We start from the raw sequence: 15910 nt of genomic DNA, 5'->3' as shown, positions 1-15910 counted from the left end.
TTTTTTCACTCACACGCGTGACATGTGCGAGACAGGTATGAGAGACATTGATAGTGTTGTGTTTGTGCGTGTTGTTAGTAGTTTCCACTTTCCAGGTTTTGTGAGTCTGCTTTGGCACTGAATTTAACTCACTGTATCATGTGGCAGTTGGTAGATGGGGTCATTAATAGGGGTCAGTTGCTTTCATTTATTAATTGGATTTGTATTTTTGAAACGGAATAGAGGCATTGCTCCTACCAGTTCCGTTTATGGCATCTCTCCATGCATTCAATTCAAGCTAGTATACTATTTCTTTATGGTTAATAACCTTTTTTAAGAATGTTTTCTTCAGAACTACGTTTAACTAGATATGAAGATGGTTGATTATAATACGATTCATTCCAACTAATATCACTTCATTTCATTTCAATAGTGAAATGGGAGAAAATGACTTTTGCATTGGCTCAACATATAATGAAATGGGCCAGTGGAAAATTAATCGAAACAGTTGGTTTGCCCGTTGCTTGGAATTTGGGAATAGCGGTCAGTGGAAAATGACGCGCCAGAATTTGGGCTGGGCCAGTTTCAAGGCCTTTTTAAGAAAAAAAAGTACTAATAAAAAGAATGTAAATTGTCAACATTGGAGTAATGAGCTGGACATATTTTAAAGAAGTCGACATATTGTCCAAAAAGAAGTCGACATAAGAATAATTTCTAAAAATTCAGGTTATCAAATGTATAATAAGAAAAACATTATTGTTTTTTAAGGGTAATATGAAGATAAGAAAGTTATAATTTATATCTATTAGAATTAGGTAGCTCTAACTCAACCCAAAAGCTAACTCAATAGTTTAGGTTTGCACTACCATTTATAAGTGTTTAATTTTTCACATCTTTAACCAATATGAGACTCTAACAATATCTACCCATGTTGACTCAATTAGTAAGGTTTTCACTTTCCGTTAGAAGGTTCTGTGTTCGGTTTGTGCTATTGATATATAACGATTGTGTTGGTGGACGATTTGTAAATACCTCTATAAATAACATATTGGTTCTAAAAGCATGCATTGAATTTTTTATATAGGAAAGTTGTAGTTTAATATCTTCATTCAGTTCAAACTCAAATATGTACTTAATCATTTGAGTTAGGGGTAAAAGTTCTTGTACGTATTTGATTTGTATTAAGATTGTTCTATAGAAAGAGAGAGAAAATTAAAGCTAATGGTTAACTATCCAACATTGGAACCGGCGAACGATTAATTAAATAAATACTCCCTAGAGCATATTAAATAAGGGAGATTAATTAAATGGAATTGAAGAACAATATATTGAGATTATATCCTTCGGACAGATTTGTTTGCATCATGAAAATGACACGAAACTTTTATGATCAGGAATTGATCTCTTCTTACTCGGCAGGAGGAGTGTGATAGCATATATTTTTCTTTAAACTTAATTACATAAGAAAATTCATTTCATTCTTCACTCACATAATCACAGGAATATACAAATCACACAATATTCATCCCCAACCTCTATCTTACAAGAAAATACAAGCTGAAAACAAATAAAAAAAATATAGGAACAGTATTTAATTCTATTTTGTACAAGTTCAAACCAAAACCTTTGTCAACCTCTACACTACACCGCCTCATCATTTAATCAATTAAACCTCAGGAATACTCTGCAGCGCAGGCTTCCAATGATGATCACCATGATGATCTCTGGCGTTTATCAAACCAACAAGAACTTGTTCAGCAGAAGCATGTCCATGTTGTCCATGTCCTTCATGATCAGCTTGCTTATTCTTCACTGTCTGATCTCCCAGCAACTTCTTGAGCTCCTTCTTGGAAATCTTAATCTTCACCTTCCCATCAGCATCAGAAGAAGCTCTCAACATTCCTATCACCTTCTCCCTCTCCACGTTCCCCAAACTCAACCCCTGACCTTCATCAAACACCTTGCTCGAACGCTTAGATGTGAAAGAACCCCAGTCTTCACCATCCCACCCCATCGATGACTCCGTTTTGAAGCAGCAGTTTCCCATATATTAATGTCTAGCTAGCTACCTTAATTTCTTCAACTCTATCTATATGTAAGAATTTCAGTGCTGATGTGTTATGATATATATGTGTTTGTAGAAAATAATCAAATGGAATGACGAGTGAGAGAGATTTGTGGGGTGGGGAGGAATTTGATATTTATAAGGGTGATGTAAGAGATGGGGTAAAATGGGCAATTTGACTTTTGTTTATGAAATTGGATTAATTCATATCCCATGTATATATGTGGCAGCTAGATCGGGTCTCTTTTTATGATGAACATATCAGCTATCATTTTTATATGTAAGCCGTGTGGGACCTGAATGAAGTGAGGATGTTGATTTAGTCCCTTTCATTCATTCCATCGTGTGTGAAATGTGGGAGGAGCAGCATCTTTGGGACTAATTGATAAAGCAAGTGAGTGTGAACATGTACATGCCATTGGAATCTTTTGGACTCAGGATCATTTGGCTAGCTATAGTTTTAACTTTTAATTGCCATCACGTGTGGGCTTAGTGTATATAATTACTTCGCGTAATCACCTTTCCACCTAGGCATATATATATGATTGATTTTGTAACGTGCTACCGTGTCAGATGTACATTCTTTTAACGGGTTAATTAATCTTTGCGCAGACAAATTAATTCAATCTTCAATTATTCAAAACAAGTTGACAGACTACATTGATTAATTGTAATCATCATAAGAATGCTGGGATAAAACTAAGATTCCATTGTCTGAAGAATATTAATGAAATTACTATTGCATTGATCTATAATTACTATCTAATTAAGAAAAGTATTATATAGATTTAACTTTGCTGGTGATGCTAGCACATTAATAAAAAGGTTGTATGCGTTGTTTGTAAGAATGTAGAGGGAGGGAATATAGCTGACAGCCACAAATATGGTTCTCTAGGCTGGCTAGTTAGCTAACTATGGCTGTAGAGCACTGTGTGGTAGATTGGTGGTTGAGCGCATGCAATCTGTCTACACGTACTCAACAGTCTTTTGGAAATTGCTTAGGGGCATGAACTCGCAATTCTTTATCGAATTAATTATCAATAATTCATTACAGCAAGACAAATGATTTGATGTATTACTAATATTATTAATGAAAAAACAAGTAGCTAGCGGTGGCCAACTGATCAGACACCAGTCACCAGGTGAGAGGATAAAATAAAAAAAATTAGTTTTTTAAATGAGAATAAGGGTGTGTTTGAGTTTATACAATTTACTTAAACCTAAGTGTTGAAACTTTGAATTTATTAAAATGGTGGAGTGAGTCACATATTGTAGTAAATGAAAATGGAGATAAAAAAAAAAATTAGTTACGGGAGGAGTCCCACATTGCTCGCTTAATTAGTTATTGGTGAAAAAACATTGAAAAATTGAAGGTGGGTTGATGAGACTATATGTAAATAAATGATTGCTCTCTTCTTCTTTTTTTGTCAATATGGATTGCTCTTTTTTTAGTCATAGGTTCAAGTTCATTCAATACTTAATGATAGCCCAACGACGCTTACGACCAATCATCAGTTTGATCAATTGTATAAGGATTGCTCTCTTTGTATTAATTTGTATTTGTATTTGTATACTAAGCCAGTTGGGCTTATTGGAGTTACTCTAGAATCATAAACAAACAACATCGAAACATAGTTACTAAGCTAGTTGGGCTTATTGGTGTTTCGTTTGGGCCTACTGACAATTGGCAAATATGATGGTAATGTATCCGAGAACTCCAATCTTTTACTCAACTCAAAACGCTTAGGCTTGATTGACAAATAAAAAACACTCTCGGGCTTGTAGCGATCCAGATTCGTGGAGAAAATTGATGGCGCTGTGGAATAAGTTGAGTTTTTATATCATGACTTAAATTTCATCACATGATGATGATGCCAATACAATATCTTAATTATTGTACCTGCATCATGCTGTGATGTGATACTGATAGTATGATTTAGCAGACTTTCACGTCAAACAACTGGTTGTTTCAAAAAACTTGAGCTGTTGGTTTAATTTTTAACACATTCGCACAAAAGAGGAGTGCTTGAGTTTGTCAAATTGTATTTAAAGCATGAAAAATGCACAAACTCACTTAATTCTTTTTTATTCAAAGAATTAAGACAATATAAATCGAACTCAAGACTGATTTGAAGCGCGGAGAACTATTGTATGCTTCAATTCATTTTTTCTATTAGAAGAATTGTTGACGGTAATGATCGAACTCTAAACCATTTGATCATAATTTAATACCATGTCAAACAATCAATTATCTAAAAAGCTAAAGCTATTAGGTAAAGACTGCATGAATGATTTTATATCATTATTTCTCATATTTTTTATGGTGAAATTAATAACCTATTTTTGTAAGTACTAATTTAGGTGTACACTCCTACTACCTATACACTTTCTCTCCTTAAGCTAGTATTAGACCATGGGGGAAAAATCATCCACTCCTCCAAATAGTTCCACACCCAAGAAATTGAAGAGAAATAAATGATGTCGAATAAGCAATACGATAGAAAAAGATGAAACAAGATTAGAAAAGAAAGTGAAGAAAAAAGTATATATCTGTGAATGCATCAAAATTCATTACCCTAGACTTGTGTGATGGAAACACTAAATATGTTTTGTTTTTTGTGATAAGAAAATAAGAAAAAAGTCGAAAGAGAAAGTGAGTAATTACTAATTAGGGATAAGATTAAAGATAAAATAGAGTGTGAATAAATCAAACTAATCTTGGTGAGGTGATTTATTTTCCGGTGTCGTTTGGTTTTATTCAACAAGTCAGTTTCTTGTCTGGTTATAGAGGGAGGAACATACATATAATTGCAATTAATGGATTCAGTTGAATATAGAGCATACGTTTGATTGTCCTATATATCCAACTATAAGCACGTTTATTTTGGACATGAATAGCTAGTTAATTATCCCAAGTTAAGGCCCCAATTGATGTTGATTTATCATAAAGTATCATAAAAATGTCAGACTTTCAACCCAAGTCCAACAACCTTAACTAAATAACTATTGCAGACAGTGCGATCCCCCATAACCAGAAATTAAACCTTGAAAACTTTATTTGGTTGAACGTGAAGTCATAAGAAGGAGATGGGGCTCAGATTTATCAACTGTGACATTAATCTACGCCCCATGTGCAATTCTAAGTGCTGTTGTGAGTTGTCTCAATTATATTCTAGTTGAACTGATAAATCAAATTCAATCACAATTTTTGGACCACCATTCACACTCTAACTTGGAACAGTTCGTGACTTTCTATATTAGCACCCGTTCATGTTAGCAACTTACGATATACTAAATGTGGAAGATTAATGTAATAATTAACCATAAATAATTGGTGTTAGGTTTCTGTGCGCATATGCAGGTCAGGGCTAACTAGCTAGCTGCATTTATGATCAGCATGGTGGTTATTTCTACCAGACTAATGACTTGGAGAATTGATTTTGGGCGACAATTTGGCAATTTCTCTGCATCAAACAACCTTGTGTATCGACTATTGTCCACCTACTATGTTGAATTTTGCATCAAACATTAAAACAGATGAATGTCACAAAAATTAGGAGAATAGAAAAGCAAGCAATGTGGTAGGAAGATAAGAACACGGGGTACAAATTAAAGAGTAGGCTCATGTGTTGGCCCTGTGGCCCAGATATAAATTTTATTCGGTACTAAGCTGGCATTGCCTTTAATGACAACTATATATCAGAACAGCAAACAAAGTTTACCACATAAGCATAATGTGGTAAGCAGAGAAAGAGAAGGATATATATGTACATATATATGGACTATGGTACTAGCTGAGATATTAATTATGTTCTCATATTGCAAGCACAGGTTACAAAGTACTAGCATGCTCTGATTGTTCTCATATGGCAGAATTTATAGCATGTTTGGTTAGACACTGAAGTGAAATGATCCCGTATCACTTAAATTAGAAATTACAACACTGCAGGATTTCTTCCGGTGCAATGGCCTAAATAATTTTAAGATCAAGCATTTGGGAGCATGCAAGAGAAGTTGACCTGGAATTTGAGACCAGTGGGGAGATGATAAAAGACTCTGATCGATGCTTAAAGCTTTTCCACAGGAAATTTTTTCATGGATTTATAAACATGCGGTAATAAAACAGTGTCTTATATGGGTTAAATATATTGTTGCTCACAATTATTCTTCTATAAGAACTAATTTTATTTGAGTCGGAAATATTCATCTCGTGGTGGAGATAACTCTCTCAGTAGGGATTTTTCCATCCCTAAGAGTCGAATCTGAAACCTTACTTAAAGAGAATCTAGTATGTGTTAAATTGAGAAAAAGTTTAACTCCATGCTTGGTGTCCCTAGTTTTCCATGAAAATTGAAAAAAAACTGCTTGGGTACTTTCATCTCCCTTAATATTCATTACATGGAAAAAGAGGAAAATGTGTCAAACAACCAATCATATCAAAAGTTTAAACTCTTGGATAAGGGTCCGTTTAATAATTGGGCTGACAAAGATTGAATTTTAGATAACTTGGTAGAAACACAATTATAATTTCAAGCCATATAGTAATTTTATATTATTATTTATTGTGAAAGGATTAAGATGATGGAAATAATGGATTAGAAGTTAAATAAGTCTAAAGTTTCAATATTTTTTTTACTTCATTTGTTTCTTAGGTTACAATCAAAATGGGAAGAAATAGAATGATGGTGGTTATGGTGGAATCCATTGAGGAGTGAGCAAAAGAGGGTTTGAGTGAAGAAGAAAAATATAATTATTTAAGTTAAATATGCTATAGACCCCCCTAAAATTTACAAATTTTGGTTTTAGTTCTCGTTGTAATAAGTGATGTAAGCGTGTCACATCACATTTCATCAAACATGCGGATTCTTCTATTTCCATTGTGAACAAAATTTAGGAATTTCAAAAGTTTTAAGGATGCGGACACAACTTTTCTCCAACGGCAACAAGGTTTAAATTTTGACTGAGCTTATAGTTAAAGTAGGAATGACAGTGGGTAGGGTACTATGATACTCATCTCTATACTCGCATTTTTAAAAAGTACTCATACGTGCGTAGATTTCAACTTGAGTACCCGTCCGAAAGTACCATCTGGATACCTATATGTCGTTACCCACAATTTAGTTAATCAAAATTCAATTTTTATGATTTTTTCAATATAAATATAACTGAATAAGATATAAAATATTAATTAAAAATACATAACATGCATTATCTAAATTTATAACAAGTAAAATAAATAAGTATAATTTTTGAAAAAAGAACAAGTGAGAAGGTGAAGTATTAAATTTATAATTTTAGATTTATTAATAAACTCATAGAGCTATAGGCTACTAAGTTGTTTTAAAACTGAGTGAAAATAAATTGACAATCATATATTTAATATTAAGACTTCACTTATTTATTTTTTAAATGAACTTAGAAAGTTATATTTCAAATGTATTGATATACTATTAATTATGTGTGTAATATGTGCGGCGCGCGGGTGTGAAGCACGTTGGTATTATAGTACTCATACCGCACATATATCGTTATTTTTTACAGATATTTACTCATACTCTACCTTATACCCATTTAACGAATTTTTACCCTACTTATTAGAATTACTTTTTACTGGTATCGAATGGCTCTAAAGGCTGATTACCATCCCTAAGTTTTTGAAACCAACCATCCCTAAGTTAGAGGGACCAAAATGATATTTAACCCCTAAACAATGTACTAAATGAAAAAAAACTGTTCCATGCAAATGGAATAAATACGGTTTAGACTCCGTAATCAATCAATCAATCACTGACGACATAGAAACATTCCCAGATTCCAACCCAAACTTTGTTTTTCCCATGTTTCTCTCTTTTGCTCTTCTCTTTCACCTCCTCCTCCTTTCACATTCAACCCTTCTGCTTCTCTGTCTATGAAGCTTTCCTTTTCCGTTCATGGCGTCCAACAACACCCTTCACCACCCACCTGACTCCCCCACCCGGCCTCTTACTCCGGCAACACCTCGTCGCCGCAAGAATCAAAACTCACCCATCGCCGCCATCATTCTTCGTCTGAATGGAACTCACCGCCGGAAATACTCAGCTCTCAGCTCCCCTGTCAATTTCAAACAAGGATTCCAGAAACGTGAGGCTTCAGCGAGGAAGCTCGCAGCTGGGTTGTGGAAGTTGCGGTTTCTGGAAGTCTCTGGCGGTGGCGGTGCTGATACCGGAGATGGGTCATTCTGCCACTCTCTGCCTAAGGTATTTGTCAAATTGTCAATATCAAAGTGTACAACTCTTTTCCGACATGGTTTCAATTTTTGAGTTTTCTTTTGTTTGGTTTGGTATTGAAAGGTGGCAACTCTTTGAATCTTGGCTTTGAATTTCTGTGATGCTTGGCTGAAAGCAATGGGATTGAAAGATAAAGTTAGTCTTGTGTGGCTAAAACACACTTTCAACTTTGTTATCCTTTGTCTTCTTATGAAGGAAAATTAGATAAATCAGTTTATAATTCTGATTTGTATAAAGTGAATAGCTTTGTTTTGTTTTGTTTTTTTCTCACTAAATTTTTTAAGTTGCAAATTGATATTTAGATGTTGAAGAAACAGAATCTTAATGGCAATGCAATTTGTCTTTATCTTGGTTTGTTATTGGCTATAGTTTATCTTTCTCCAGGTCAATTTTGCCCCACCCCCTTTATTTTTTTCATTGTCAAGCTCATATTGGTATAATGGGGCGCATGTTTGCTTCAGCAAGCTAAAGGGAATAATGTGAAGGGCACATCTCGTCATCGTCAAGATTCTGAAGAAAAATTCAAAGTAAGAAGGCCAGTAACCATTTTGCGTTCAAGAGATGGACTTAGATGTGAGGTACAAGTTATAATGTGCTTATATGTATGTGCATTGCGTCAGTTATTGGTCTAAAGCATGGTATCTAATTCCCAAAAGCTTGGATGTGTCTATGATTCTAACTTCTAAGTGCCTAGGGTTTGACTTCTTGGGTTTTCTATCTATTAATTTCATTAACACCTCAATCAATTTATGAATTGAAAAAAAAAATACTGAACTAGTGGTCCGTCTATTTTTCATGGATGTTATAAAAAGGAAGAAATGAAACTTATCGTACGTTCGGTTTACCGTTAGAAAGTATGAAAACGGAAAAGAAACACATTCGGCCTCTTGAGATGTGTTATTTTCTCGTTTTTCATACTTTCTAAGGATGAACCGAATGGGATCCTAGTAATTAACACCACCATGTTTCTCCTACTCACAACAATATTAACATTCTACTTCCTGATTAATAGATATAAAACCATTCTGTTAGACACTGACACATTGCATTCCACCTTCCTTATGTGGTGATTTTGTCCTCAGCTTGAAACTTATATGCCATGTATCAATTTTTCAAAAGAGGAGGCTACAAAATGGAACCCTGCTCTTGAAGATGGGAAATTTGTAGGTGACCGTGACTCTGTTGTCACTGTTCTGCTAGAAGAACTCCTTCGAGCTCAACGGTCCATCAATAAGCTTAAAGCCGCACAAAAATCCTCTGAGAAAAATGTCAAACATTTTTTGCGAAATCTTGAAAGGGAAAAGGTCTTTTGGAAGCGCAGAGTGCGCCAGAAGATTGAAGCAATGTTAGATGACTTGAAGGATAAGTTGGCAAGGGAAAAAAGAAGTAGAGAGAGGATGGAGGTACTGAATACCAAATTGGGGCATGAACTGGCTATAGCTAACCTATCTGCAAAGCAGTTTATGGCGAACTACGAGAAAGAAAAGAAAGAAAGAGAGCTGAGAGAAGAAGTGTGTAATGAATTAGCCATGTATATAGGAGAAGGCGAGGCTAAGCTTGAAGAAATAATCAGAGATTCCATGAGAATTCGGGAGGAAGTGGAAGAAGAGAGAAAGATGATGCAAATGGCTGAGTTATGGCGTGAAGAACGCGTGCAGATGAAGCTAGCTGATGCAAAACTTTTTCTTGAAAATAAATACAATCAGCTGCTCCAATTGATAGCTTATCTGGAAATGTTCTTAAGATCAAGGGGTGCTGAACTAGACACCAGGGAACTAGAGGAAGCTGAATTGATCAAACAGGTAGTTGAATCAGTAAACCTTCAACGAATTGTGGAACTTTCCTATGATTTCTCAAAGTCAGATGATACATTTCCCATTTATGAGGAGCTGACAAAAGACAATGCAAATGAGAGAAGGATTAAACTAGATTCCCACACCACTCTTGCTGGCCCCTCATCCAAAATTCACATTGAAAGTCTTGAAGAAGGGTTGAATAAAAACTCTATTTTACATCAATTAAGTCCACAGAGTGATTATGATGTTGAGTGTCTGAAATTGAGCTCAGAACCACAAAGGGGAGACACCTATGTTATCAATGTTAACCAAGAGAGGAATAAATCAGAGAGTGAAGCAGAAAATAGTCCTGAATCTCTGAACAAAGGAACTATTGTTAATGGGGTGTATTATGTATCAAGAAGACAATCAAAGTGGAAAGCCAACCCTGCCTCTAAACAACTAAGGTCATACGCGCGCCCCAATGATGAAACAACGATTTCTTCTACAAAATCTTCTCAACATAGAAGGCAAGGTGATAGGACTTCTACTACTTCTCATTGTAAAGGTTCTGTTGAAGGAAACTCAAAGGATAACATGAACCCGCACATAGCTCGTGGGATGAAAGGATGCATAGAATGGCCACGAGGCATTCCAAAAGCTAATTCAAAGGTAATTCCTTTGGAAGAAAGAGTGAAAAGCCAGAAATCTCAGTTGCAACATGTTCTTAAGCCAAAGCCTTGTTAAGAGGTCTAAAGGTCTTGTTAAGATCAATTCTTAAGGTCTTGGTAGATAGAGGTCAACTGCTTGGAAACAGAATGGGCTGAGATTCTGATTCTCCTTGCATCATGATCAGTTTTTGTCATGGTTGGGAAAGTTCTGGTTGCCTTGTGTAACGTAGCAATGTAATTTTCAAATTCAGAAATTGTAAGAAGTATAATGAAGTATAGTATAAAAAAATTTATTTCTCATTATCTAAGAGTATAACTATAAACTTATGTGATACTGATTCAAGACAAGATATCAAAGTTTCTCTAATCAATTGTAAACTGAAGTTCATTGTGAAAAAGTTAAAAATTAATTACTGTTGTCTACATTATCTTAAAAAAATTAAAAAACGATTGTTAATTTTTTTTTTTTGAATTTAATGGTAATACACATTTTTACACAGACATCCAATGATTCGTCGCCAAATCATAAAATATGTTTTTAATTTAATTAAAATAAAAATGAACATAGATGTTTTTGAATACGTGACATTCAATTATTGAACGTTTGTGTAAAAATATTTTACACCGACACTGCACAACCATTAAATTTTTTATTTTTTGGTAAAAAAAAAACTAGCATCATCACATTTACATGTGAAATGTTTTTACTTTCCTTTTTTCCGATGAATATGTTTTTACTTTCCTAATGCTGCCTTGGCAGTTTTACCTACGCGCATAAATATATACATTCTATTAATAATAAAGCACATAATTGAATGATTAACCTTGGCCCCATAATTTTTCCTCTTGTAAACAAAAAAAACCTTGGCCCCATAAGTCATATTCTGTCTGCTAGAAATTTACAGTCCTGATGACGCGCCTGTAATTTCTGCTATCAAATTGGGTTGATTCATTGATTGTACAGTAATTGCTGTTTCAAATGGCAATCTATACAAGTTGTACCCAAGCCACCTGAACACTTAGAGGTGGCTAAATTTTCCCAACTGGCTCAATGTATGCGCCTCTTATTAGCATTGCCACTCCAGAAAAACCTGATAATCACACTTTTAATTTGTTGGCAAATATTCTTTGGAATGTAAAAACAACTTATAATATAGGCCGGAATAGATTGAGCAACAGATTTGATCAAAACCTCCGTTCCGACCCATGAGAGAGCCTTCTCCTTTCAATATATAAGCTTCTTGCAGCTTCTATCATTTGCAAAATTAAACACTTAGGTATTTGATTTACCCATGATGGTAGGAAGTCCAAGGTATAGCTTTCAATTGTCTTCACTCCCAAAAGTTGGACAAGCTTATCAGTTTAGGAACTAGGTACATTCCAACTTAAAGAAAGCAAAGATTTGTCAAGGTTAACCTCTGACTCGAAGCCTCCACATTGTCGAACATGACCAATTTGAGTGTCTTTTGGATAGTAGATGTTGCGATGTCAATGCTATATGTAAAAAGGATACAATGAGAAATATTACAAAGGAATTGTCTAAACTCTAAACTACTCATAAAAATGTTTGTCCTTTAAATACCAATAAATAAGAATTCGATGAAAAACATCATCAAAATGTGTTTATCTCTTTTTTTTTTCGAAAAATGTGTTTATCTCTTGTTTCATAAAATTAACTGCGATTACAATTTCAGTAAGCTTTTTTTTTTGCAAACCAGTTTTTAAAAGAAAGTTTACAATAAGCAAGTGAGCCCACATATATAGTTTGTTTTTAATTTTTTTTGTTCTAGCGCGCAGTTTATGTGTAAGTGGTTACGCTCGTGGGTGTGGCCAATTTCTCTTTTCTAGCCCATTTCTGTTTAAGCAAGCATACATGTGAAATTAATTCCAATAGTAAAATTACTTGTCTGGTGTAATTTTTTAAAAAAAATTACCAAACTAGTACACCTTTTGATTTAATTACACATTTGGTGTAAATCGACACTTTGAATGGTGATACCCTATTATTTTTTAATTTTTTTTTGTATAAAATCGCAACTTGCAGTGGCGATACCATAATTTTTTTTTTTGACTATGCTCGTTAGTGACGGATAAAATTTCGTCGCTGATAATTTGGCGACGGAAATATCTACACTCTAATATCCGTCGCTAATATTGATTTTCATTATTCACTAGGATTTTGTGACGAATAACTTCGTCGCAAATAAAATTGCGTCGCTAAACAAGTTGCGACGGAAGTATTCTCTCTTTAACTTTCGTCACTAATACCTTTCATATTATATATACGCTAGGATTTTGTGACGGATTTCTTCCGTCACTAAAAATGAAAGTCAAAAAAAAAATTTGGGTGTCCCACTGCTAGTGGCGATTTCTAAAAAAAAAAAAAAAGATATCGCCATTGAAAGTGGCGATTTACACTAATCGTGTAATTAAATCAAAAGTTGCACTAATTTGATAATTTTGTTTTCAAATTACACTAGCCAAGTAAAAAAGTCAGGTGCATGCTTGCTTTTTTTCAAACTACAGGAAATTTTCTTTCCTAAATAACAACCACAGAAAGATAATCCCTCTGCCTTATTTATAAGTTTTTTTTAATATAATTCACTATCAATGAAACGTTTAATATTTTTTTCTAAAATTATACCTACATATTTATTACTATATCTATTATGAAAAAGATAGTGAGACTTTGAAAAGTTTTTTATTTTGAAAGAAAATATTATAGGAAATTAAACAGATAGTTAAAGTAAAGAAAGAAAATAATTGAGTTTGCAAGTTTATAAATAAGGGTAATATGGAAAATATAGTAATTTTTTATAAATTTATTATTAGTAACTTGATCTAGATAATAATTAGGTAAAAATCATTTATAGAAAAAGATGGAATGAGTAATTGATTAAAGTAAAGAAAATAGATATCAAAATAAATGTGTATGGAGACACCAAAGAATGCTTTTAAGAAAGATGTATCATGTATGTCCTTTAATCTTTAGTTGATCCATATATATAAAACGAGTTTCAACTATCCCAAACGACATCATTAATTGCTTTTAACAAAGATAAATGTTGTAATCAAGCTGTTTGTCCTTTGGAGAGGTGTACATTGTAATCATGTAACTCTAGTCTTTTTTAGCTTATTAGAGCATCTCCAATGCAAGGTTCTTAGTTATTATTTTGGAGTTAAGAACTAAGAACTTTACCATTGAAAGTGCTGACATGGACTCCTCAGTTCTTGAAAATAAGAACTCAGTTCTTATATAAAGAGTTTTGATTTTTTAGTTCTTAGCTTAAAATATTAATTATTTCTCTCTCATCCAAATTACTTTATTACTTTATGAGTTTTTGTTTTATTACTTTATGAAAATAAAAAGTATAAATAATATGGTTGGTGGGACCAAATGAATAGTGGTAAGAACTAAGAACTAATAACTCATGGTTGTAGCAAAATTGCTTGAGAGTTGCTTAAACACATGTGGCAATATGGGCTCACATGAATAGTGCTAAGAACTACTCCCTCCGTTCTTAATTATAGGACCTAGTTTTAAATTTTTCATCTATATACTATAGAAAAGAACATCATTGTGAGACCCACTTAGAACACTTGGCATTCCATGGCTTACTCTCACCTAACCCCCCTCATTAGATGACAAGTGTCAACCTCTCCTCTATTCAGACCACCTCATTGCAAACCCATTTTTCTTGGACTTTTGTTTTGAGGTCCATCATTGATAACTTATTTAATTATCATTATAAATTTCATTAATAGCTGATTTTTTTTAATTCAATTTCAATCCTTACTTGATATTTATTTACAACATATATTACTCTATTAAATAAAAATATTGAAATAAACATTAATTATGGACGAAAATTTGGTGCCACCATTCTCACCATTATTAAGGAATTTCGAAATATGAATCAATCAATGGAAGCAATAATTTTTTACAGTTTCATTCTATAACTGTAGCAATATAGAATGATGATTAATATCAGATCACATGATTCTCTCCATTAGATGAGCAACAAATTAAGAAGGATTTATATCATTGACTTGCTCTCTCATAATATGTGAGCATTCATCACTCTTGATTGCTTTTCGTGATATATGCAAAAACATTACACTCCTTTATGTATATTTCAAATTCAAATACTGATTGCATTGACCACATTGATTGTATTTAACAATTGTAGAGATTTGTTGTAACATTAAATAATGTATCTTCCATATCAATGAAAAACACCAAAATATTCAAACTTTTTAGAACTTCTTGATCTTCTTTGCAGAAATGAGAGCTATTGATAGGTATGCTTTCCTTCTCTCTTATTTTTCTCTCAATTTGTATTAAAAGCGCAAATTTTGTTGTGCTTCCCTCGAATGAGAAATGTTATTCAGTTTTATACATCTTTATCTCTTATTTTAATTTATAAATATTGAAATCTTTTAGCCTACATGAACTTTGGAATTCTAAACTGCAATCTGTTCACACTTATCTATTTTTTTTATGAATTGAATTCAAGTTCAATGCACAATGATGATAGCATTGTATTATGTTGCTTTACATTGATCTGTGACCCATGATACTCTTATTGCAGATTGTAATTGGAGCTATGAGTTTATATGTAAGATTCTTCAAGAGTGAAAACAACATGTGAGGTTTTCCCCCTTACTTTCTGATAGATTTTGCTGTAAATTTTTTGTTATGATGGTTATCACGGTCCATTACATTTTTTTTTTGCTGTATTTTTCTGACTTGAAAACCTTTGGATTATGTTATGCAGTTCAAGAAGTCATGGTCAAGGAGAATGTTCACATTAACATTTTCGACATTCGAGGTGCCCCTTTATTTTATCAATTGGTATGTTACTTTAATTAAGCTTCAAATTTGATTGGATAAAAAAAAAAGTAATGTTCATGGAGTGTTGTGCGTGAGTGGTGAGTTTCTAATTCAAGTTCGATGTGAAAAATTCTTATAATTTTTCTTCCCATTTAGATTGTGATTACTTCAGTAGTATTGGGCATTATTGATTATGATATCAGTTTCTTTGTTGTCATCATGTTCAATCCAAAAATAAAAAAATAATGGGGTTTTTACGTTTCCTTTTTTTTTTAAATGAATTAAAAAAGCCATGATCTCATAGATTAAGGAGTAGATAT

The 15910-nt window shown here is 33.3% G+C and overlaps 2 protein-coding genes across 2 annotated transcripts; one reads left to right on the top strand and one right to left on the bottom strand.

Annotated features, from left to right (window-relative positions):
* Window positions 1-1435: 1435 nt before the first annotated feature.
* On the bottom strand, window positions 1436-2235 carry LOC130723015 (uncharacterized). The gene has a single exon (XM_057573925.1). The coding sequence runs from the start codon at window positions 2024-2026 to the stop codon at window positions 1646-1648; it is 381 nt and encodes a 126-aa protein (XP_057429908.1). The 5' UTR covers window positions 2027-2235; the 3' UTR covers window positions 1436-1645.
* Window positions 2236-7788: 5553 nt separating this feature from the next.
* On the top strand, window positions 7789-11064 carry LOC130726316 (uncharacterized). The gene is made up of 3 exons (XM_057577562.1): window positions 7789-8280; window positions 8772-8888; window positions 9393-11064. Exons 1-3 carry the CDS (start codon window positions 7975-7977, stop codon window positions 10830-10832), a joined length of 1863 nt encoding a protein of 620 aa, XP_057433545.1. The 5' UTR covers window positions 7789-7974; the 3' UTR covers window positions 10833-11064.
* The last annotated feature ends 4846 nt before the right edge of the window (window positions 11065-15910 follow it).

This window comes from Lotus japonicus, chromosome 6 (genome assembly GCF_012489685.1).
Source record: "Lotus japonicus ecotype B-129 chromosome 6, LjGifu_v1.2".
NCBI lineage: Eukaryota > Viridiplantae > Streptophyta > Magnoliopsida > Fabales > Fabaceae > Lotus > Lotus japonicus.
Note: the sequence above shows the minus strand (reverse complement) of the source record. Positions and strands in the feature narration are given on the sequence as shown.